Source organism: Phacochoerus africanus, chromosome 1, assembly GCF_016906955.1.
Source record: "Phacochoerus africanus isolate WHEZ1 chromosome 1, ROS_Pafr_v1, whole genome shotgun sequence".
Lineage (NCBI taxonomy): Eukaryota > Metazoa > Chordata > Mammalia > Artiodactyla > Suidae > Phacochoerus > Phacochoerus africanus.
In genome coordinates, this window is record NC_062544.1 from 175,985,920 (window position 1) to 176,003,878 (window position 17,959).

Here is a 17,959-nt window from a genome sequence, read left to right on the forward strand (position 1 = left end):
AGAGAGTTAATGATCCAGTATTGTCTCTGTGGCAGCTCAGAATTGATCCCTGGCCCAGGAACTTCCACGTGCCAGGGCTGCAGCCAAAAAAGAAAAAAATAATAATGTTGTTTAATTTGAAAATGTTGGGAGTTCCCATTGTGGCTCAGCAGGTTAAGAACCCAATATGATGTTGATGAGGATTCAGGTTTGATTGCTGGCCTCGTTCAGTGGGTTGAGGATCTGGCATTGCTATAAGCTGCAGCACAGGTCACAGATGTGGCTCAGATCCCATGTTGCTATGGCTGTGTCATAGACTAGCAGCTGCAGCTCTGATTCGACCCCTAGCCTGGGAACTTCCATATGGTAAATCTAGTTTGCTGTGTTGTTTTTTTTCCCCTTTTGGCCACCCCATGCATATGGGGTTCCAGGGCCAATGATCCCCTTGCACCACAGTGGGAATTTCTACTTTGCTATCTTTTAACCAGGAGTCAGTTAGCAGCAGTAAACTTCTCATTCTGTATTATTGATTCTAATAGGAGTCAACTATTTGGACCAGATGATACCTCTGACTTTGGTCACTATCACAAACTATTAAGAAAAACTTTTGTAGACACTGTGGGTGGATCATTGCTGGTGTTGTGAAAGAAGCTTATACTGTCAAGATGATGTTAGCACCATGTATGTGTGTATGTCAAATCCTCAGAAATCAAAAACTCAAACTGGTTTTAAAAATAAAGAAATATGGGAGTTCTTATCATGGCTCAGCCGTTAACAAACCCAACTAGGATCCATGAGGATGTGGGTTCCATCCCTGGCCTCACTCAGTGAGGGTCTGGTGTTGCCTGTTGCCATGAGCTCTGTGGTGAAAGTCAAAGACATGGCTCAGATCCCGCATTGCTATGGCTGTGGTGTAGTCCAGCAGCTACAGGTCTGATTTGACCCCTAGCCTAGGAACTTCCACATGCTTCGGGTGCAGCTGTAAAGAAAGCCAAAAAAAAAAAAAAAAAAAGAAAGAGAAAGAAAGAAAAGAAATTTACTGTTTCACTTAATGAGAAATGGGGAGGCTAGAGAGTTCAACCTCTCAGGGACTCAAATACATCAGAATGCATCCCTATTTTTTTCTATCCTCTGTGATTCCATCCTTAGCACATTTATGATTTTTGTCCTCAGGATTATCTAACAGGTAGAAATAAGCCACTCTTTAGTACCAGAAATGGTCTAAGTGACCTTCTCTTGTAGCTCTGCTCTGAATTCACAAGAAGTTAGAAAGCAGTTGAAAGAATGGCCTCAGACATGACGCATAGAGAACTCCTTTATTACAAGTAATCAGTTAATAAAACTAGAAAAATAAACATTCTCTTTAACAAAAGTTAAATATGACTGCTCCAAAGTACTAAAATAACACAGTGACAATAGTTATTGTCAATAGTTATGAAGACAAACTCTCTTTATGTATTATAACTACATGTGTACATGTGTATTATCATTACGTGTTGAAGGATAACCTGATAACTTTTTTTTTTACTGATAACTTTTTAGAGTGTTTTGTTTTTGCTAAAAGCACATTACATTCATCACCATTTGTTTAAGTTATTCTGATATTACATTTATAAGAATCATCTCTTAAATATTTAAATATCATTAGAATGCAAGTTTGATCATCCGGGGAAATTTCCATTTCATCTCAATGAAAATTATTCATTATATTTACATATTTCTTTCTTTTTGGAGTAGGTCACCTCCGGACTCTTTGAGATATTTCACCCTTTTCTCCGAAAGTGTATGCGACTCATAAGTTCTCTGAACTTCAGTAACAAGGAGTAGTTATTCACATTCTCTTTCCATGCTTCATAAGTCCTTCTAAATTTGTCATAATAACTTTCTTTTTTCAAGTTGAAATCCAATCCAACTTTTTTTAAATAACTGTCTTTTTTCCATATTTCTCTCCAGGAGCCTTTGAATCTTTCCAAATAACTTTCTTTTTCAGATTCTTCCTTCCATATTCCTTCTCCTTTTTTTAAGGCTGTTAATTCAGCTTTCAGTAAGTTTCTGTGAATTCTCCAATAGATTTTAGAATCATGATTTAGCCCTTTAACAAGAACAGTTTTGCCAAGGCCTCTTCTCAAAATTTCTTCATTCAGACTCACACTAAAATATCTACCCTTGAATAAAAAATAACACAAACCAATTATTAAATTAAATTACTAGTTACACCCATAACATCTTATTTACTCTCAAATCAGTCATCTACAACTTGAGTCTTCCAGAGAAAAGCCAAAAATATAAATGCAAAGGAATCTTAAGAGCTTAAAACAGCTAATGCTAAATCTAAGAATTTCATTACCAGAAGAGACCATTGCTTAAAGACAACTGACTCTTTTATAACACAGAGTTTTCCACAGGCTCACTGATCTTCTAACCCCAAAATGTGTAGAAGCAATGAAGTATGAAATGGGTTTTGTTGTTATTTGGAGGTGGAATGGAGCGTGCCAGACAGGCAAAATAACAGGAGGCCACAGCAAAAGAAACTAAAGAAAACTAACAAAACTAAAAAAGGAAATGAGTGCAAAATGAACAGAATCATCACTGAACTGTTAAATTAGGTTCAGAATTCCTGTGTTTAGGAAAGGCACTGGCATTTAAATACATTTTTAGAAGATGTCCCATAAAATAATTAACATAAAAATAGTTCTGACCCTTTAATCTTCATCCTTCAAGAAATTTCATTTATGGAACACCTCATTGCCTAATGAAACCAGATAAATGGGATTTGTTTTTCTCCTAATTTACAGTGTAAAGGAGATCATGCTTAGCTACTTTTATAGTCCTTGTGGGATTTTAACCAAACAAGATTAATTTTAACAAAGTAGTTATAATTTCACAGCTTCATTGAACAAGTAATTCACTGTTAAATTTTTTTTTAACAGCTGCACCTGTGGCATATGGAAGTTCCCGGGCTAGAGGTCAAATCAGAGCTGCAGCTGCAGGCCTGCACCACAGCCATGGCAACACCGGATCCAAGCCACAACTGCAAACTACACCACAGCCTGTGGCAACACTGGATCCTTAACCCACTGAGTGAGGCCAAGGAACAAACCCATATCCTCACATAGACAACACTGGGTCTTTATTTAACCTGCTGAGACACAGTGGGAACTACCACAGCTAAATTTTTTAAATGTGAAAACTCCAGGTTAAAGGTAGGAAACATTTTCTAAAACTATCCAAAGGAATAAAGTAAACTTTTTTCCTTTAAATGTGGTAACTTTTGGGACATGGTGATATGCAACTAATAAATACACTTTTAGAAGATTTATCAGGAGTTCCCGTCGTGGTGCAGTGGTTAACGAATCCGACTAGGAACCATGAGGTTGTGGGTTCGGTCCCTGCCCTTGCTCAGTTAACGATCCGGCGTTGCTGTGAGCTGTGGTGTAGGTTGCAGACGCAGCTCGGATCCCGCGTTGCTGTGGCTCTGGCGTAGGCCAGTGGCTGCAGCTCCGATTCGACCCCTAGCCTGGGAACCTCCATATGCTGCAGGAGCGGCCCAAGAAATAGCAAAAAGACAAAAAAAAAAAAAAGATTTATCATATTTGTCTCAATCTTTTAAATTTTATGATCTGAACTAAGATCAGGGATAATTAAAAGTCAACCTCACACAACAGTAAACTTCAACAAGAGAAATAAATTACCACAATATGCATAAAGCATAGTTTTGTCACCTTCCAGGAAACAATATAAGATAAAGAAATATAAGCTGAAGTGTGGGCTCAGAAGCCAGGAAGAGCCGGGTTTGAATAACGGTTCTTCCACTTGGTTACCTTGAATCCCACCTGCAAATGGGAATAAAATGACTCACGGGGGGATTCTGAGGATAAATAAGATATATTCCTCAACTTAGAGGAGAAGCTAGGAGTTCCCACCAAGGCACAGTGGGTTAAGAATCTGACTACAGGAGTTCCTGGCATGGCTCAGTGGTAACGAATCTGTCTAGTATCCCTGAGGACGTGGGTTCAATCAGTGGGTTAAGGATCTAGCATTATTGTGGGCTGTGGTGGAAGTCACAGACATGGCTCGGAACTGGCGTTGCTGTGGCTGTGGTGTAGGCCAGCAGCTATGGCTCTGATTTGACCCCTAGCCTGGGAACTTCCACATGCTATGGGTGAGGCCCTAAAAAAAATAAACAAACAAAAAAGAATCCTACTATAGCAGCTCAGCGTGCTGCAGAGGTGTGGGTTTGAGCCCCAGTCCAGCTCAGTGGGTAAAGAATCCAGTGTTGCCACAACAGTGGTGTAGGTCATGGCTGTGGCTTGGATTTGGTCCCTGGACGGGGAACTTCCATATGCCACAAGTATAGCCATAAAATTAAAATAATATTGAAAAAAAGAGAGTGTGAGAAGCTAGAATCTTATAAGTCCTTTGGGATATTTTATACAATTCTGGATTATCAACTTAGGTATAAGATGCTTCAACCAATCAGTATTGGATAGTTCTTAATTTGAAAGAAGTAAATAAGACCTAGACATCCAAAAATGGATGATTTCATTAGGCTTTCTGTTAATAATTTTAAAAGCTTTTAATAATTGAAATGGTTGCAATTCTAATCACTTTTTGTTGTTGTTGTTGTTGTTTTTGCTTTTTAGGGTGACACTTTTGGCATATGGAGGTTCCCAGGCTATGGCTCCAATTGGAACTATAGCTGCCGGCCTGCACCACAGCCACAGCAACACCAGATCTGAGCCACGTCTGTGACCTACGCCATAGCAATGCTGGATCCTTAACCCACTGAGCGAGGCCAGGGATCAAACCTGCAACCTCATGGTTCCTAGTCAGATCCATTTCTGCTATGCCACAATGGGAACTCCTACAATAAATTTCCTAGTAAAACTTCCACATGAACCTCTGGTTCTCTGAACATAATCCCTATGACAAAAGTAATCAGTCCCATTATATATTCAATGTTCTAATGACATGTTTATGTATAAATAAGAATAAAATATGCTAGTTATTTCTTAATACTACTTACCTTATTTACTAAAAGATAGCAAAAGAGGGCTGAATTCTCCTTCCCAAGAAGCTGGAACCATAGTACTTGGGAAGGTTTTAGCTCTTTTTGTAACCATACCTTCCCCATTTCAGTGAGTTCCACTCCAGCCAGCTTAACCAGCAAAACACCACAAGGCTCTTCTAAAAACATTAGGTAGAAAAGAGTTTAGCTTTAATACCATGTTGCAAAAGCAAATTCCAAAGTCATCTGGCCTCCAAAAAACAACTGGATATATTATATTATGTTTATTTATAAATGCCCATGGCTCTCTTGATGTAGATCCATGTATTTCTATAATCAAGTTTTCCTTAAAAACAATACGGGTATGTAACAGATAGAATAATTTCAAAAACTTATTTCAGTAAGCTCCAGAACAGGATGTGGAGTTTAACCAGTTTACCTTTAAAAAAAAAAAAAAAAAATCTGGAATTCCCATTGTAGTGCAGTGGAAACAAACCCAACTAGGAACCATGGGGTTGCAGGGTCAATCCCTGGCCTCGCTCAATGGGTTAAGGATCCGGCGTTGCCCTGAGCTGTGGTGTAGGTTTGAGACTCGGCTCAGATCCTGCATTGCTGTGGCTGTGGTGTGGGCCAGTAGCTACAACTCCGATTGGTTCCTAGCCTGGGAACCTCCATATGCTGTGGGTGTGGCCCTAAAAAGACAAAAAAACCCAAAAACAATCTGCCGAATTTATTTCTATGTACACACACACATAATGCTATATGGAGGGCAATAATACAGGCTCCTACTAACAAAACTATGTAAACTGCTTTTTTACACAATGTACTGAGGCTATTTTCCCATTTCAATAAATACTGATCGGGTTAAGGATCTGGCATTGCCATGAGCTATGGAGCAAGTGGCAGATATGGCTCGGATCTGGTGTGGCAGTGGCTGGTGTAGGCCTTCAGCTGCAGCTCTAATTTGACTCCTAGTCCAGGAACTTCCATATGCCACAGGTGCAGCCCTAAAAAGAAAATAAGTAAATAGATAAGTGAATACTAATTAATATCAACATTTTAAATACATTTTGCAAAACTGACTTCCAGACAAAATTTTATCAATTTATATTCCAAGTAACAGCGTTAAGGTTTATTTGGGCAAACCCTTAATACAATTTTAACTAATTAAACTTTTGTAACAGGATTTTACTTTATTGTTTATTTTATTATTTTGGCCCAGGGCATGTGGAAGTTCCCAGGCCAGGGATCAAAACTGTGCCACAGCAGCAACCTGTGTCACTGAAGTGACAATGCTGGACCCTTAACCCACTGTGCCACAAGAGAACGCTGACCGATTTTAGAAAAAATTTATCACTTCCCAAAAAGGGACAATGACTGGCAAAAAAATCTTAGCGTCTTTTTTTAAGAGAAATTATACCTTTAACATATATTAAACTCTTATACAATTAGTAGAAAATGTAAAGTTAAGTCCATCTAATTGCTAGAGAAAAAGAAACACTTGAGCTCAGGAAGATATCCTAGAAACTTGCCATAATATTATTTGAGGACAAAAAAAATTTTCTTTAGGAAACCTGTCCTAGAGTTTCAGTTAGAGAAGTATCAAAAGGTATAATAAATAGGAGGATTATGTCCTTAGAAAAATCTGTGATAAAATAGATACACATATGAGATTAAGGCCAAACATATAATAAAGATTAGATTAATGCAAATCATTGGTACATAATGAGTTAGGGGAAGCCTGAAGATTTTGGGGTCTCATTTCAATCCTTTAAAGCTACCACCAGAGTTCCCGTCATGGTGCAGTGGAAATGAATCCAACTAGAAACCATGAGGTTGCGGGTTCGATCCCTGGCCTCCCTCAGTGGGTTAAGGATCCAGCATTGCCATGAGATGTGGTGTGTAGATTGCAGATGCGGCTCGGATCCCAAGTTATTGCAACTGTGGCAGGTACAGTTCCAGCTTGACCTCTAGCCTGGGAAACTCCATGTCACAAGTGTGGCCCTAAAAAGAAAAAAAAAAAAAAGCTGCCATCAACATCAACTGCTTTCCAACAAAACATCCTCTGGTCTTTAAGACCAAAATTTTAAGGACCAAAACCATGACTCTAATTCAACACTATCAACTGTAAGTATTAATGTCCTAATTCTTCACAAAAGATCATTGGATTCCTTTAAAATTAGCAAATCCCTCATTGAACATTTACAATATGATGTAGCAAATAAAAATTTAAGAATAAATCGTCCAGGAACTAATCTACTGAATAAGGTTAAGTTATATCTATCATACATTTTCACCCAAAGAGTTGAGGGTTTGGGTTGGTTTGTTGTTTTGTTTTGTTTTGTTTTAGGGCCACACTTGCAGCATATGGAAATTCCCAGGCTAGGGATCCAATGAGAGCAGAAGCTGCCGGCCTATGCCACAACCACAGCAACTGGAGGTCCAAGCCGCATCTGTGACCTACACCACAGCTCACCACAACGCTCGATCCTTAACCCACTGAGTGGGACCAGGGATTGAAACTGCATCCTCATGGATGCTAGCTGAGTTGGTTACCACTGAGCCATGACAGGCACTCCCAGTTTTTTGTTCTTTTTTTTAAAAAGGAGATGTTATTTTAAAGTTTATGTTTTCTGGGAATCTGCAGACGTAAAGATAAAAACGTAAGATGAATACCGAAGCAAACCACTATGCAGGGGTTTGTTATATTTCTATTCCATCCTCAGGGTAGGAAACATCATTACTAAATATTCTTAAGGTTATTAGAAAGATAGTACATGATACAAAAATAACTGCTTTTTATCCCAGATTTATAAAATGTTATAGGTGGATTCATGACAATGGATAATTTCAGGAGAGAGGAGTACCATATATGTCAAAAAGGTTATTTTTTGCCATCTAGGACAGGAGAAGCTTTGAATCATTTTCTCACTAGACTGCAGATTTTGTAACTACCACAGGCTCATATCCATTTTGTTTGCCACTATAGGCTAAGATTGTAGCAAAAGAGCAGGCAGTGGAGGTATTGAAGAAGGGAGGTATTCTAAGAGTTTCACTTTATAAAATGTTTCAGCTCTCTGTATGTTTGCCTCCTCATCATATGCCCCAAAGATAAGGTCATAGAAGGAAGGGATACCACAGAATAGTCGTGAGGAAGAAGCCTTGGAACTATTATAATTCTCTTGTTTGATGGTGGTAGAAACCACAGACCAGAACGAGAAAGAAAACAGAAGCTCTTCACACCAATACACGTTCTACTACCCCACACAGCCTCTACTCTGATGTAGTTTTCTGAGCCATACCTTTTTGGTTAGAATGGCCTCAATTTGCGGGGCCTGAATCTTAGCCCTCCTTATAACAAAATCAGAAGTCCATCTCTATTCTATAGGCCAGGTAGTAAAAATAGTGAAAGAAACATGAGGAGCTTTCATTCAATACCCTTTTTTTTTTTTTAAATAGCTGTAACCTCAGCATATGGAAGGTTCCAAGCTAGGGGTCAACAGCTGCTGCTGTCTGCCTACGCCATAGCCACGGCAATTCAGGATCCTTAACCCACTGAGCAAAGCCGGGGATCGAACCCACATTCTCATAGACACTATGTGGAGTTCTTAACCTGCTGAGCCACAACAGGAACTCTATAGCCATTTTTTTTTTCCACTGTACTATGCATTTTTTAAATTTATTTTTTAAATGATTTTTATTTTTTCCATTATAGCTGGTTTATAGTGTTCTGTCAATTTTCTACTATACAGCAAGGTGACCCAGTCACACATACATATATACATTCTTTTTCTCATATTATCCTCCATCATGTTCCATCACAGGTGACTAGATATAGTTCCCAGTGCTATACAGCATCAATAGCTACTTTAAATGAACAGGATTTTGCTCTAGGATCTTATATCATTCAAAATGGGTCTTCGGTAGCAACTTTCTAGTTAGTTCTACAACCATTTCACAGGTAAACAGGTTTAACTAATGTAAATGCAAAATAGTCACCTTCACATGAACAATTTAGGTCAGTTACCAAAAAAAGTATTAATACTATCATTACATTTATACTGGTTAACAACTATTGGGACATATAACACATACCTGTTTCTTTAACTTTTGCATCTCTATACATAAAGTTATGGACTGGGGAGCAGAAAATCTGTTTTCTGCCCTCGATTCTGTCAATTGTTGGGTAGAGAGCTGCATACATGGCCTTTCAGCTCTAAAATTTTGATTGCATGTACAAAGTTGATAAACACATTATTATTTGCTATGAAACACATTAATAATAATATGCATACATGACAGGTAGAGTGCTATGGCATTGCACAACTTCCAGGGGAGATTCCCACTGAATACCATCACTGGGGTTGTGTGATTAAGCCTTGACAATCACAAGCAAAGACCTTACTGCCTAAGCACTAAGGAGTCATCAGTATTTCAGAGAGAAGAGATTTAAATTATTACATTATGGAGTTCTCTTGTGACACAGTGGGTTAAGGATCTGGTGGTGTCACTACAGCCACTTAGGTTGCTGCTGTGGAGTGTGTTGCATCCCTGCCCGGGAATGTCCACATGGTTTGCGCATAGCTTTTTTTTTTTTTTTTTGTCTTTTTGCTATTCCTTTGGGCCGCTCCCGCGGCATATGGAGGTTCCCAGGCTAGGGGTCGAATCGGAGCTGTGGCCACTGGCCTACTCCAGAGCCACAGCAACGCGGGATCCGAGCCGCGTCTGCAACCTACACCACAGCTCACGGCAACGCCGGATCGTTAACCCACTCAGCAAGGGCAGGGACCGAACCCAAAACGTCATGGTTCCTAGTCGGATTCGTTAACCACTGCGCCACGACGGGAACTCCAAAAAAAAAAAAAAAAATTTATTACAGCATTATTACAACTGAGAAGGTAGAAGCCTTAGGAAGTATAAACCATGCTTAGAGCTGACGTGGCCAACAAACAAACATCCCAGGTAATCCTTCTTTAGGGAACAAGAGTCATTCAAATTGTGTTAAATTCTGTTTGAGTTCTTAAAGAATTGATTGTATTAAGTATGTTTGGGGATGGGGAGGATCAATCTTATTTCTTTACAGCCATATTGCACTGAACAAAATGATATTCATTCATCTGAGGATAAATAAATAATTTCTTCAAAACATTAAAATAATATTAAGATCTTTAAATAAAACACAGTTAATTCATTTGATAATTTTTTTCAAGTTTCCGTTGGCTAACAATTATTTTTCTAGGGACTGTGAATAATGAGATAGATAGGAAAAGGTCCCTGCCCACCGGGGTATCACAGTTTAGCAGGAAGATATAAACCTTAATACATAATTACAGAATATGTGTTTTAGTACTGTAATTGCAGCATGTATAATTCGCTTGAGGCACTAGAAGGAAGTGCCTGTTCTCCTTAACTCCCAACTAGCCTAAGTTTTGCTTGGGAGTTAAGGAGAACTTCACAGAAGAGTTGACTTTTGAGCTAGATGCTGAAGAATCCATAGGAGCCAAGGCAGTCTGGGCAAACTGGGCCCAGGGCATGAGAACACATGGAAGCAGTAGGAAGGTCTGTGCAGCTGGGTCTCTGCCTAAAGCCAGGAGATGTGGGAATTGCAGCAGGAAAGATGTGGCCTCTCCCCAGCTTTCCAACCTCCTTTGGTGCCTCTTGTCCCCTTCTTCCCTCTGCCCCAGCCATACATGCCTTCACGTGGTTTACCAAAAGGGCCACGCATGTTCTTCCTAGCCAGCCCCTCTCATTCTTCAAGTCTCCAATTAAAGAGCAACTCCTCAGTGAGGTCTTCTCTGACCACCATATGTGTAGGTTCCCCACTCAGACAATCTCCAACAATTCTCATGCTACACCTGGCTCCTTTTCTTCACAGCTCTCAGAACAATTTTCCATTTGTTTGTTGTCCACCTTCCGCTTGGACTGTAAGCTCTAAGGGGTAGAGTGGTTTTGTTTGTTTCATTCAGCACATATAGCTAGAATAGGGCCTGTTAGAACATTACAGGTGCTCAATATTTGCAGAATGAATGTTTGAATCCCTGAATGAACTACTAAGTGGTTGAATGAAAAAAGGAGTGGGAGTTACCACTGTGGCTTATCGGGTTACTAACCTGACTAGTATCCATGAGGACACAGGTTCAATCCCTGGCCTCACTCAGTGGGTTAAGGATCTGGCGTTGCCATGAGCTTCGGTGTAGGTCACAAATGCTGCTTGGCTCCCGTGTTGCTGTGGCTGTGGTGTAGGGTGGCAGGTGCAGCTCTGATTCGACCCCTAGCCTGGGAACTTCCATATGCCACAGGTACAGCCCTAAAAAAAAGAAAAAGGGAGAAAGAAAAAAGGAGGGAAGGGGAGTTCCCATTGTAGCTCAGTGGAAACAAATCTGACTAGCATCCATGAGGACACAGGTTCAATCCCTGGCCTCACTCAGTGGGTTAAGGATCTGGCGTTGCCATGAGCTATGGTATAGTCGCAGATGCAGCTCGGATCCCAAGTTACTGTGGCTGTGGCATAGCTGCAGCTCCGATTCTACCCCCTAACCTGGGAACCTCCATATGCTGTAGGTGCGGCTCTAAAAAACCAAAAACCAAACAAACAAAAACAAAACAAAAAAACAAAAGGAGGGAAGAAAAGAAATCTAGAGCCAAATTAAACAGTTCCTTATATGTAAGCCAAGAGTTTGGACTTTCTCTCACAGACAATGGGGAGTTATTAAAAATTAAAATCATATATGTTTGCTTTTTATAAATAAATTCTAATAAAGTAACACTAAAATAGTTACTTAGCTATTATTTAATACTTAGTTATTATTTTTGCACCTTACTTACTTCTCCATGAAGATATAACAGGTAAAGTAATGGGAATGTGTTCAATTTCTAAACCATTCTCAGTTATTCGGCGTAGTCGTCCTCGTAGTTTAACATTCCTTCTTATAAACTCTACTGGAATATCTGAAGAACTTGTAAATTTTGATGTCTATTGATTTACAAGGAGAAAAATATAATATTTTAGTACAATTTTCATTTTAAAATTAAGTATGTCAAATTCTCTAACATTTCAAAGACATAAATGACCATTGAAAATTTTTAATTTGGTTAATTTTATATTAATATTTTGATAAGATTTAACAGAAAGTATTTATAGGAACAATATAAAAACCAGGAGTTCCCTTTGTGTCTCAGTGGAAATGGATCTGACTAGTATCCATGAGGACACAGGTTCGATCCCTGGCCTCGCTCAGTGGGTTAAGGATCTGGCATTGCCAATGAGCTGTGGTATAGATCGCAAACATGGCTTGGATCTGGTGTTGCTATAGCTGTGGCGAAGGCCAGAGGCTACAGCTCCGATTCGACCCCTAGCTTAAGAACCTCCATATGCCACAGGTGGGCCCTAAAAAGACAAAAAGAAAAAGAAAGCAAAAACTATAAAATCTAAGAAAAAGGCACCAAAACTTAAGTCTAAAATGAATAACCTTACAACACTCTCTCTCCATATATGTAGGTGTGTGTATACATGTATGTGTATATACATATATCACTGAATCACAAAAACACTATTTCAAAAATATAGATGCATCCCTATGTTCATTGCAGCATCACTTACAATAGCCAAGATACGGAAGCAACCTAAGTGCCCATCAATAGATGAATGGATAAAGAAGACATGGTGTGTGTGTGTGTGTGTGTGTGTATATGATGGAATATTACTTACTATTAAAAGAATGGAATCTTGCCATTTGCAACAATATGGATAGACCTAGAAAGTGTTATGCTAAGTGAAATAAGTTAGATAAATACTAAATGATTTCACTTAAATATAGAATCTAAAAAACAAAACAAATCAATAAACATAACAAAACAGAAACATAGCCATAGATACAGAGAACAAACAGGTAGTTGCGGGGGGGGGGGGGGGGGGGGGGAGGAGGAGAGAAACAGGTGAGGGAATTAAGAGGTACAAAATTTCAGTTATAAGATAAATGAGTTACAGGTATGAAATGTAGGGTGTGGGGAATATAGACTATAATTATGTAACATCTTTGTATGACCACAGATGATAACTAGACTTGTGATTATTTTGAAATGTATAGAAATATGAATTATTATGTTGTGTAACAAGAAGTAGCAGCATTGTAGGTCAATTTTACTTCAAAAACAAACTCACAGAAAAAGGATTCAGATTTTGTGGTTATTAGAGGCGGGGGTGGGGGTGGGAGGGGAGAACTTGGAAGAACTTTCAGTTCTAAGATAAATAAGGACTAGGGATGTAATGTACAAAATGATTAATATAATTAGCACTGCTGATATTACATATGTAAGTTTTCAAGAGAGTAAATCCTAAGAATTCTCATCACAAAGAAAAAAACCTTTTTTTCCATGTATTTAATTCTGTATCAATATGAGATAATGGATGTTCACATTTCATGATGTAAGTCAAATCATTATGCTGAGCACCTTAAACTTAGACATTGCTGTATGTCAATTATATCTCAGTTTAAAAAAATGATTTAAGGCACTTAAAAAAAAGAAGAAAGAGATAAAAGTTCTGAAACTGGAGTCTGCATGAAAAGGCCACAGTTGGAAAAGATGTAGTATGGTGGAGTGATGTGGTGTAGTCAGTGACAATACAAAACAATATAGAAATAATCTGTGTAGGAAATAAATATAAGCAGAAGCAATATATCCATCCCAGTTTATAACATGACACTGAAATTACATCCTATGACAACAATCAGGTATATATTTTTTAAATCTTGAATTTTTGTATTGATTTCCACGATACATGTTATTAAAATATTACTGAAAAGGCAAAAAAACTCACTAAATGAAAGCATAAGTTATTCAGTTCTAAGGGACATAATTCAACTGCAATTTAAATCAAAAACCACTACTGAAAACATTTTTGAGATATTTTACAACATTTGTAATGCAAATGTAGTGATTATACCATTCCAGCAAACTAAATCCTTTTCAGATTCCTTTTTCAGCAGGAAGAAATGTGCTATGGAAATACAGCCTGTGTGATTACTTTCCATAAAATCCTCTGAATGTGTTGCTTTTAAACCAAGATCTTAAACTATGTTCATTGTTCTAAAATACTATTTAAACACTTCTAACATGAATAACAAAATCATACACTACTTGAAATAAAAACCATCTGAGGTGAGAAAAATTAACTGTCTATGGCTTATCATAATGTCTTCATTTTTTAACTTACCAGTCGAACACTTCTTAGAAGTAACATTACTCCAGCTATGGCCATAACAGTGCTGATGTTCTTCAGAAAGAGATTTAATGATTAATTCTCACTACTCATTATTCAAATATACTTATTCAGAAAAAAAAAATCTTCCCTATAACCAACAGCCCAAATAAGGCATATCTTTCAACTAAAACCCCGTTTCTTCCCAAAAAAACTGCCCACCCACCCATTAATCTTCCCCTTTTTCTCCCAATCTAGCATGCACAGGGATTACATACATAATATTGTACTGTTCCCTACTGACGGTATTGTTTTAACCATGGATTCGCTGAATACATGAATCATTCTAATACTTCTTGTGCAAGGGCCACAGGAACTCCCATAACCCTGAGCCTGCAGGGGGAGTTTTAAGGATTTGGTAGAAATTTTTATCACCAAAACCTTCAAGCACCTTGGGAAATTACGTTGGTAAACAGGAAAAAGTCAGCAATGTTTTTATTTTTATTTTTTGGCCATGCCCACGGCATATGGAACTTTCCGGCTAGCGATTGAATCCCAGCCACAGCAGCAACCAGAGCTGCTGCAGTGACAATGCTGGGTCACTAAATAAATAAATTCATTAATGATACAAATATTTACCTAGTACTTACTAAGTGGCAGGTACTAATCTAAGGACTGAGCTGCACTGGGGAATCAAAATAGACATGGTCCTGGCTCCTGCTGCTTGGCTGCAAGGTATTTGCAAAGCTGACGGTCCTACTCAATTTCCCAGCAGAATTCAACAAAGTTAATCATTCTTGGGAGTTCCTGTCATGGCTCAGTGGTTAACGAATCCGACTAGGAACCATGAGGTTTCGGGTTAGATCTCTGGCCTCACTCAGTGGGTTAAGGATCCAGGCATTGCCGTGAGCTGTGGTGTAGGTTGTAGAGGAGGCTCGATCTCGAGTTGCTGTGGCTGTGTCCTAGGCCAGCGGCTACAGCTCCGATTAGACTCCTAGCCTGGGAACCTCCACATGCCGTGGCTGTGGCCCTAGAAAAGACAAACAAACAAACAAATGTTAATCATTCTATCTGAAAACATTCTCTTTACTTGGCTTCTAGGATGCCTGGTATTCCTGATTTTCTTCCTCCTCCCAGTTTGTTCCTCCCTGGTCTTTGCTGACCTCCTCCTTTTCACTCCCCAAATTCTAAATGTTAGGCCCCAAGGGCTCAGTTTTAGGGCTTCTTCAGGAGACTTTCTGACTTGCTCCGAGACATTATCCAAACTTTAAATACTACTTAAGGTTTATGCAGCTCATTCCCAAAGTTATATGTCCAGTTCTAATCTCCCTTCAACACAGGACTCCTATATCCAGTTGCCTGGGACATCTACAGCTACGTTTAGAAGTCTAATGAGGAGTTCCCATCATGGTGCAGTGGTTAACGAATCCGACTAGGAGCCATGAGGTTGTGGGTTCGGTCACTGCCCTTGGTGAGTGGGTTAACGATCTGGCGTTGCTGTGAGCTGTGGTGTAGGTTGCAGACGCGGCTCGGATCCTGTGTTGCTGTGGCTCTGGCGTAGGCTGGCAGCTACAGCTCCGATTCGACCCCTAGCCTGGGAACCTCCATATGCCGCGGGAGCGGCCCAAGAAATAGCAAAAAGACAAAAAAAAAAAAAAGTCTAATGAATGACCACCTTCAAGTTCACACATCTCCTTTCGGAAGTCTCAATGGCATCTTCAAGTTCACATGTGCAAAACCCTCCAGATTTTCCCAACAAATCATTTATCCGAACTCCTCTATATCAGCAATTTCCACCATCATCCATGAACCAGACAGATCCCTTGATTCCTCTCATTTCTTACAATGAAAGAAACCACCACCGGGGCCTGGCCGCCTAAGATGTCCCTCTCCCCTTGTTCGATCTCCAGTGGCCTCTCAGTTCACTTTTTAAAGACAATGCTTCTCTCTCCCCAGGCCTACTGGAGCCAGGCGCCCTCCTCTGGTCTCTACCTGGCCTTCCCCAACTGCGCCAATGGCCCCGCTGGGGCCCAGCGGTGGGCAGCGGCTCGCTCTCTGCGGTGTCCCAGAGCCCAGCATAGCCCTGACAGTGATCAGCCAAGCAAGCCCGGCCAGCAGCGCACACCACGGCCCAGCACCCGCCACCCGGACCAGGCGGCTCTCCGCCCCTCCCCCGCCTGGCGGGTCCGCTACCGCGGCCTCCCAGGCTCGCGCCCCGCTGCCCGCGCCCACAACTGCCCGGCCCGCGAGGCTGCGGTACCCGGACGAGGCGCAGGTGCTCGTCGGCCCACTGGGAGATCCGCGCCACCACGTTGGGCGCCACTCCGTCCCGGTCCGGCGGCTGTGCTGCCGGGTCCGCCGACCGCCCCGCCATGTTCCTGGCTTCGTGGGCGCCCTCGCCACCTCCCAGGCCGGGCAGCAGGGGGCGCCGCTCTCCGCGGGCGAACAGCAGGATCCGCGCTTCACCCGCTCCAGGGGGCGCAGCGCCAGCAACTGCCGGATCCCCTTTTCCGCAGCCTGGGAGAGGCCCTGGAGCGGGCCTCCAAACCCGGTAGATGCACAGTAACCCCAGCCTTTATGCAGGGCTTTTGTCACAGCGCAGATCTCTATGGGTCAGGGATGCGAGCTGCAGGATTCCGGGCCTTGCTGGTGGGAGATGATTACTTTTGACTCACTTAATTCAGCGCAGTATAGGTAGCATGGGCTACACAAGAAAGAAAATTTAGCTCATTCCTTCCACCTGCTTTCAAATGTAACAAGATGCTTATGGCTGAATGGTGTTTTCAAGTTGTCACAGCTGCTTTGTAAGCCTAATAGCAGAGGCTCTAAAGCTTTGAACTGTTAATTCTTTAAATGTAGGGAGCTGACATATTCCAAAAATCAATACATGGATGTTAACTAAACTTATAGTGGTAATCATTTTGCAATACATGTATATATCAAATCATTACCTAGAACTAAGAAATATTACATGTCAATTATATATCAATAAAAACAAACCAATAGTACATTTTAAAACAGAAATAAGCTGCAGTACAGTGCAAATTATATCTGTGTTAAAAAACAAAACAAAACAAAAAAATCCTCTAACAACAGAGTTCCAGTTATGCAGCAGTGGAAAGGAATCCCACTAGTATCCATGAGGTTGTGGGTTCCATCTCTGGCCTAACTCAGTGGGTTAAGGGTCCGGCATTGCAGTGAGCTGTGTAGGTCGCAGAGGCCTCGGATCCCGAGTTGCTGTGGCTGTGCTGCAGGACAGCAGCTGTAGCTATGATTTGACCGATAGCCTGGGAACTTCCATATGCCCAGGTGGGGCCCTAAAAGAAAAAAAGAAAAACACTTCTAACAAGGGAGTTCCCGTTGTGCCTCAGGGGAACCCGACTAGTATTGATCAGGACCAGGACGGGGGTTTGTTCCCTGGACCACCCCCCCACCCCTCAGTGGTTTAAGGATCCCGCTTGCTTTGACCCCAAGCCTGAGAACTTCCATATGCTTCACACAAAAAACCAAAATGATGTCCCTGGGCAGAGGGGTTGGGTGTAGAAAAGGAAGGGAATTTTACTATCAGCCAGCTCTAATAGAACATTTTACAGTGACAGAAATGTTCCATGTCTTCACTGTCCAATTTCATAGATAAATATGAAATAGTCGCACATGCAGCTATTGTGTGTTTGAGATGTAGCTAATACAGCTGAGGAACTGAATTTTTAATTTTATTAATTTTAATTGATTTAAATAGTCACAGGTGTCTAATGGCTATAATATTGGACAGT

General features: G+C 40.5%; 1 protein-coding gene across 2 annotated transcripts; it reads right to left on the minus strand.

Annotated features, from left to right (window-relative positions):
• Window positions 1-1,276: 1,276 nt before the first annotated feature.
• Window positions 1,277-16,604, minus strand: C1H3orf33 (chromosome 1 C3orf33 homolog). 2 transcript variants are annotated; one of them, XM_047785237.1, is made up of 5 exons: window positions 16,447-16,604; window positions 14,202-14,261; window positions 11,813-11,960; window positions 5,006-5,166; window positions 1,277-2,144 (listed from the first exon to the last, which is right to left on the minus strand). In XM_047785237.1, the coding sequence occupies exons 1-5, from the start codon at window positions 16,558-16,560 to the stop codon at window positions 1,743-1,745; spliced, it is 885 nt and encodes a 294-aa protein (XP_047641193.1). In that variant the 5' UTR covers window positions 16,561-16,604; the 3' UTR covers window positions 1,277-1,742. The 2 variants fall into 2 exon arrangements, with proteins under 2 accessions (XP_047641193.1, XP_047641203.1); XM_047785247.1 differs by lacking the exon at window positions 16,447-16,604 and adding an exon at window positions 16,179-16,414.
• Between the last annotated feature and the right edge of the window lie 1,355 nt (window positions 16,605-17,959).

Bases quoted from the DNA above. Each gene is read 5' to 3' on its own strand.
- C1H3orf33 (XM_047785237.1), bottom strand. From the start codon at position 16,560: ATGGCGGGGCGGTCGGCGGACCCGGCAGCACAGCCGCCGGACCGGGAC. The intron at 14,262-16,446 runs GTACCGCAGCCT...CTCTTTCTGAAG, and splicing joins AGCACCTGCGCCTCGTCCGG to AACATCAGCACTGTTATGGC. The intron at 11,961-14,201 runs GTAAGTTAAAAA...GTAAATCAATAG, and splicing joins TTCTAAGAAGTGTTCGACTG to ACATCAAAATTTACAAGTTC.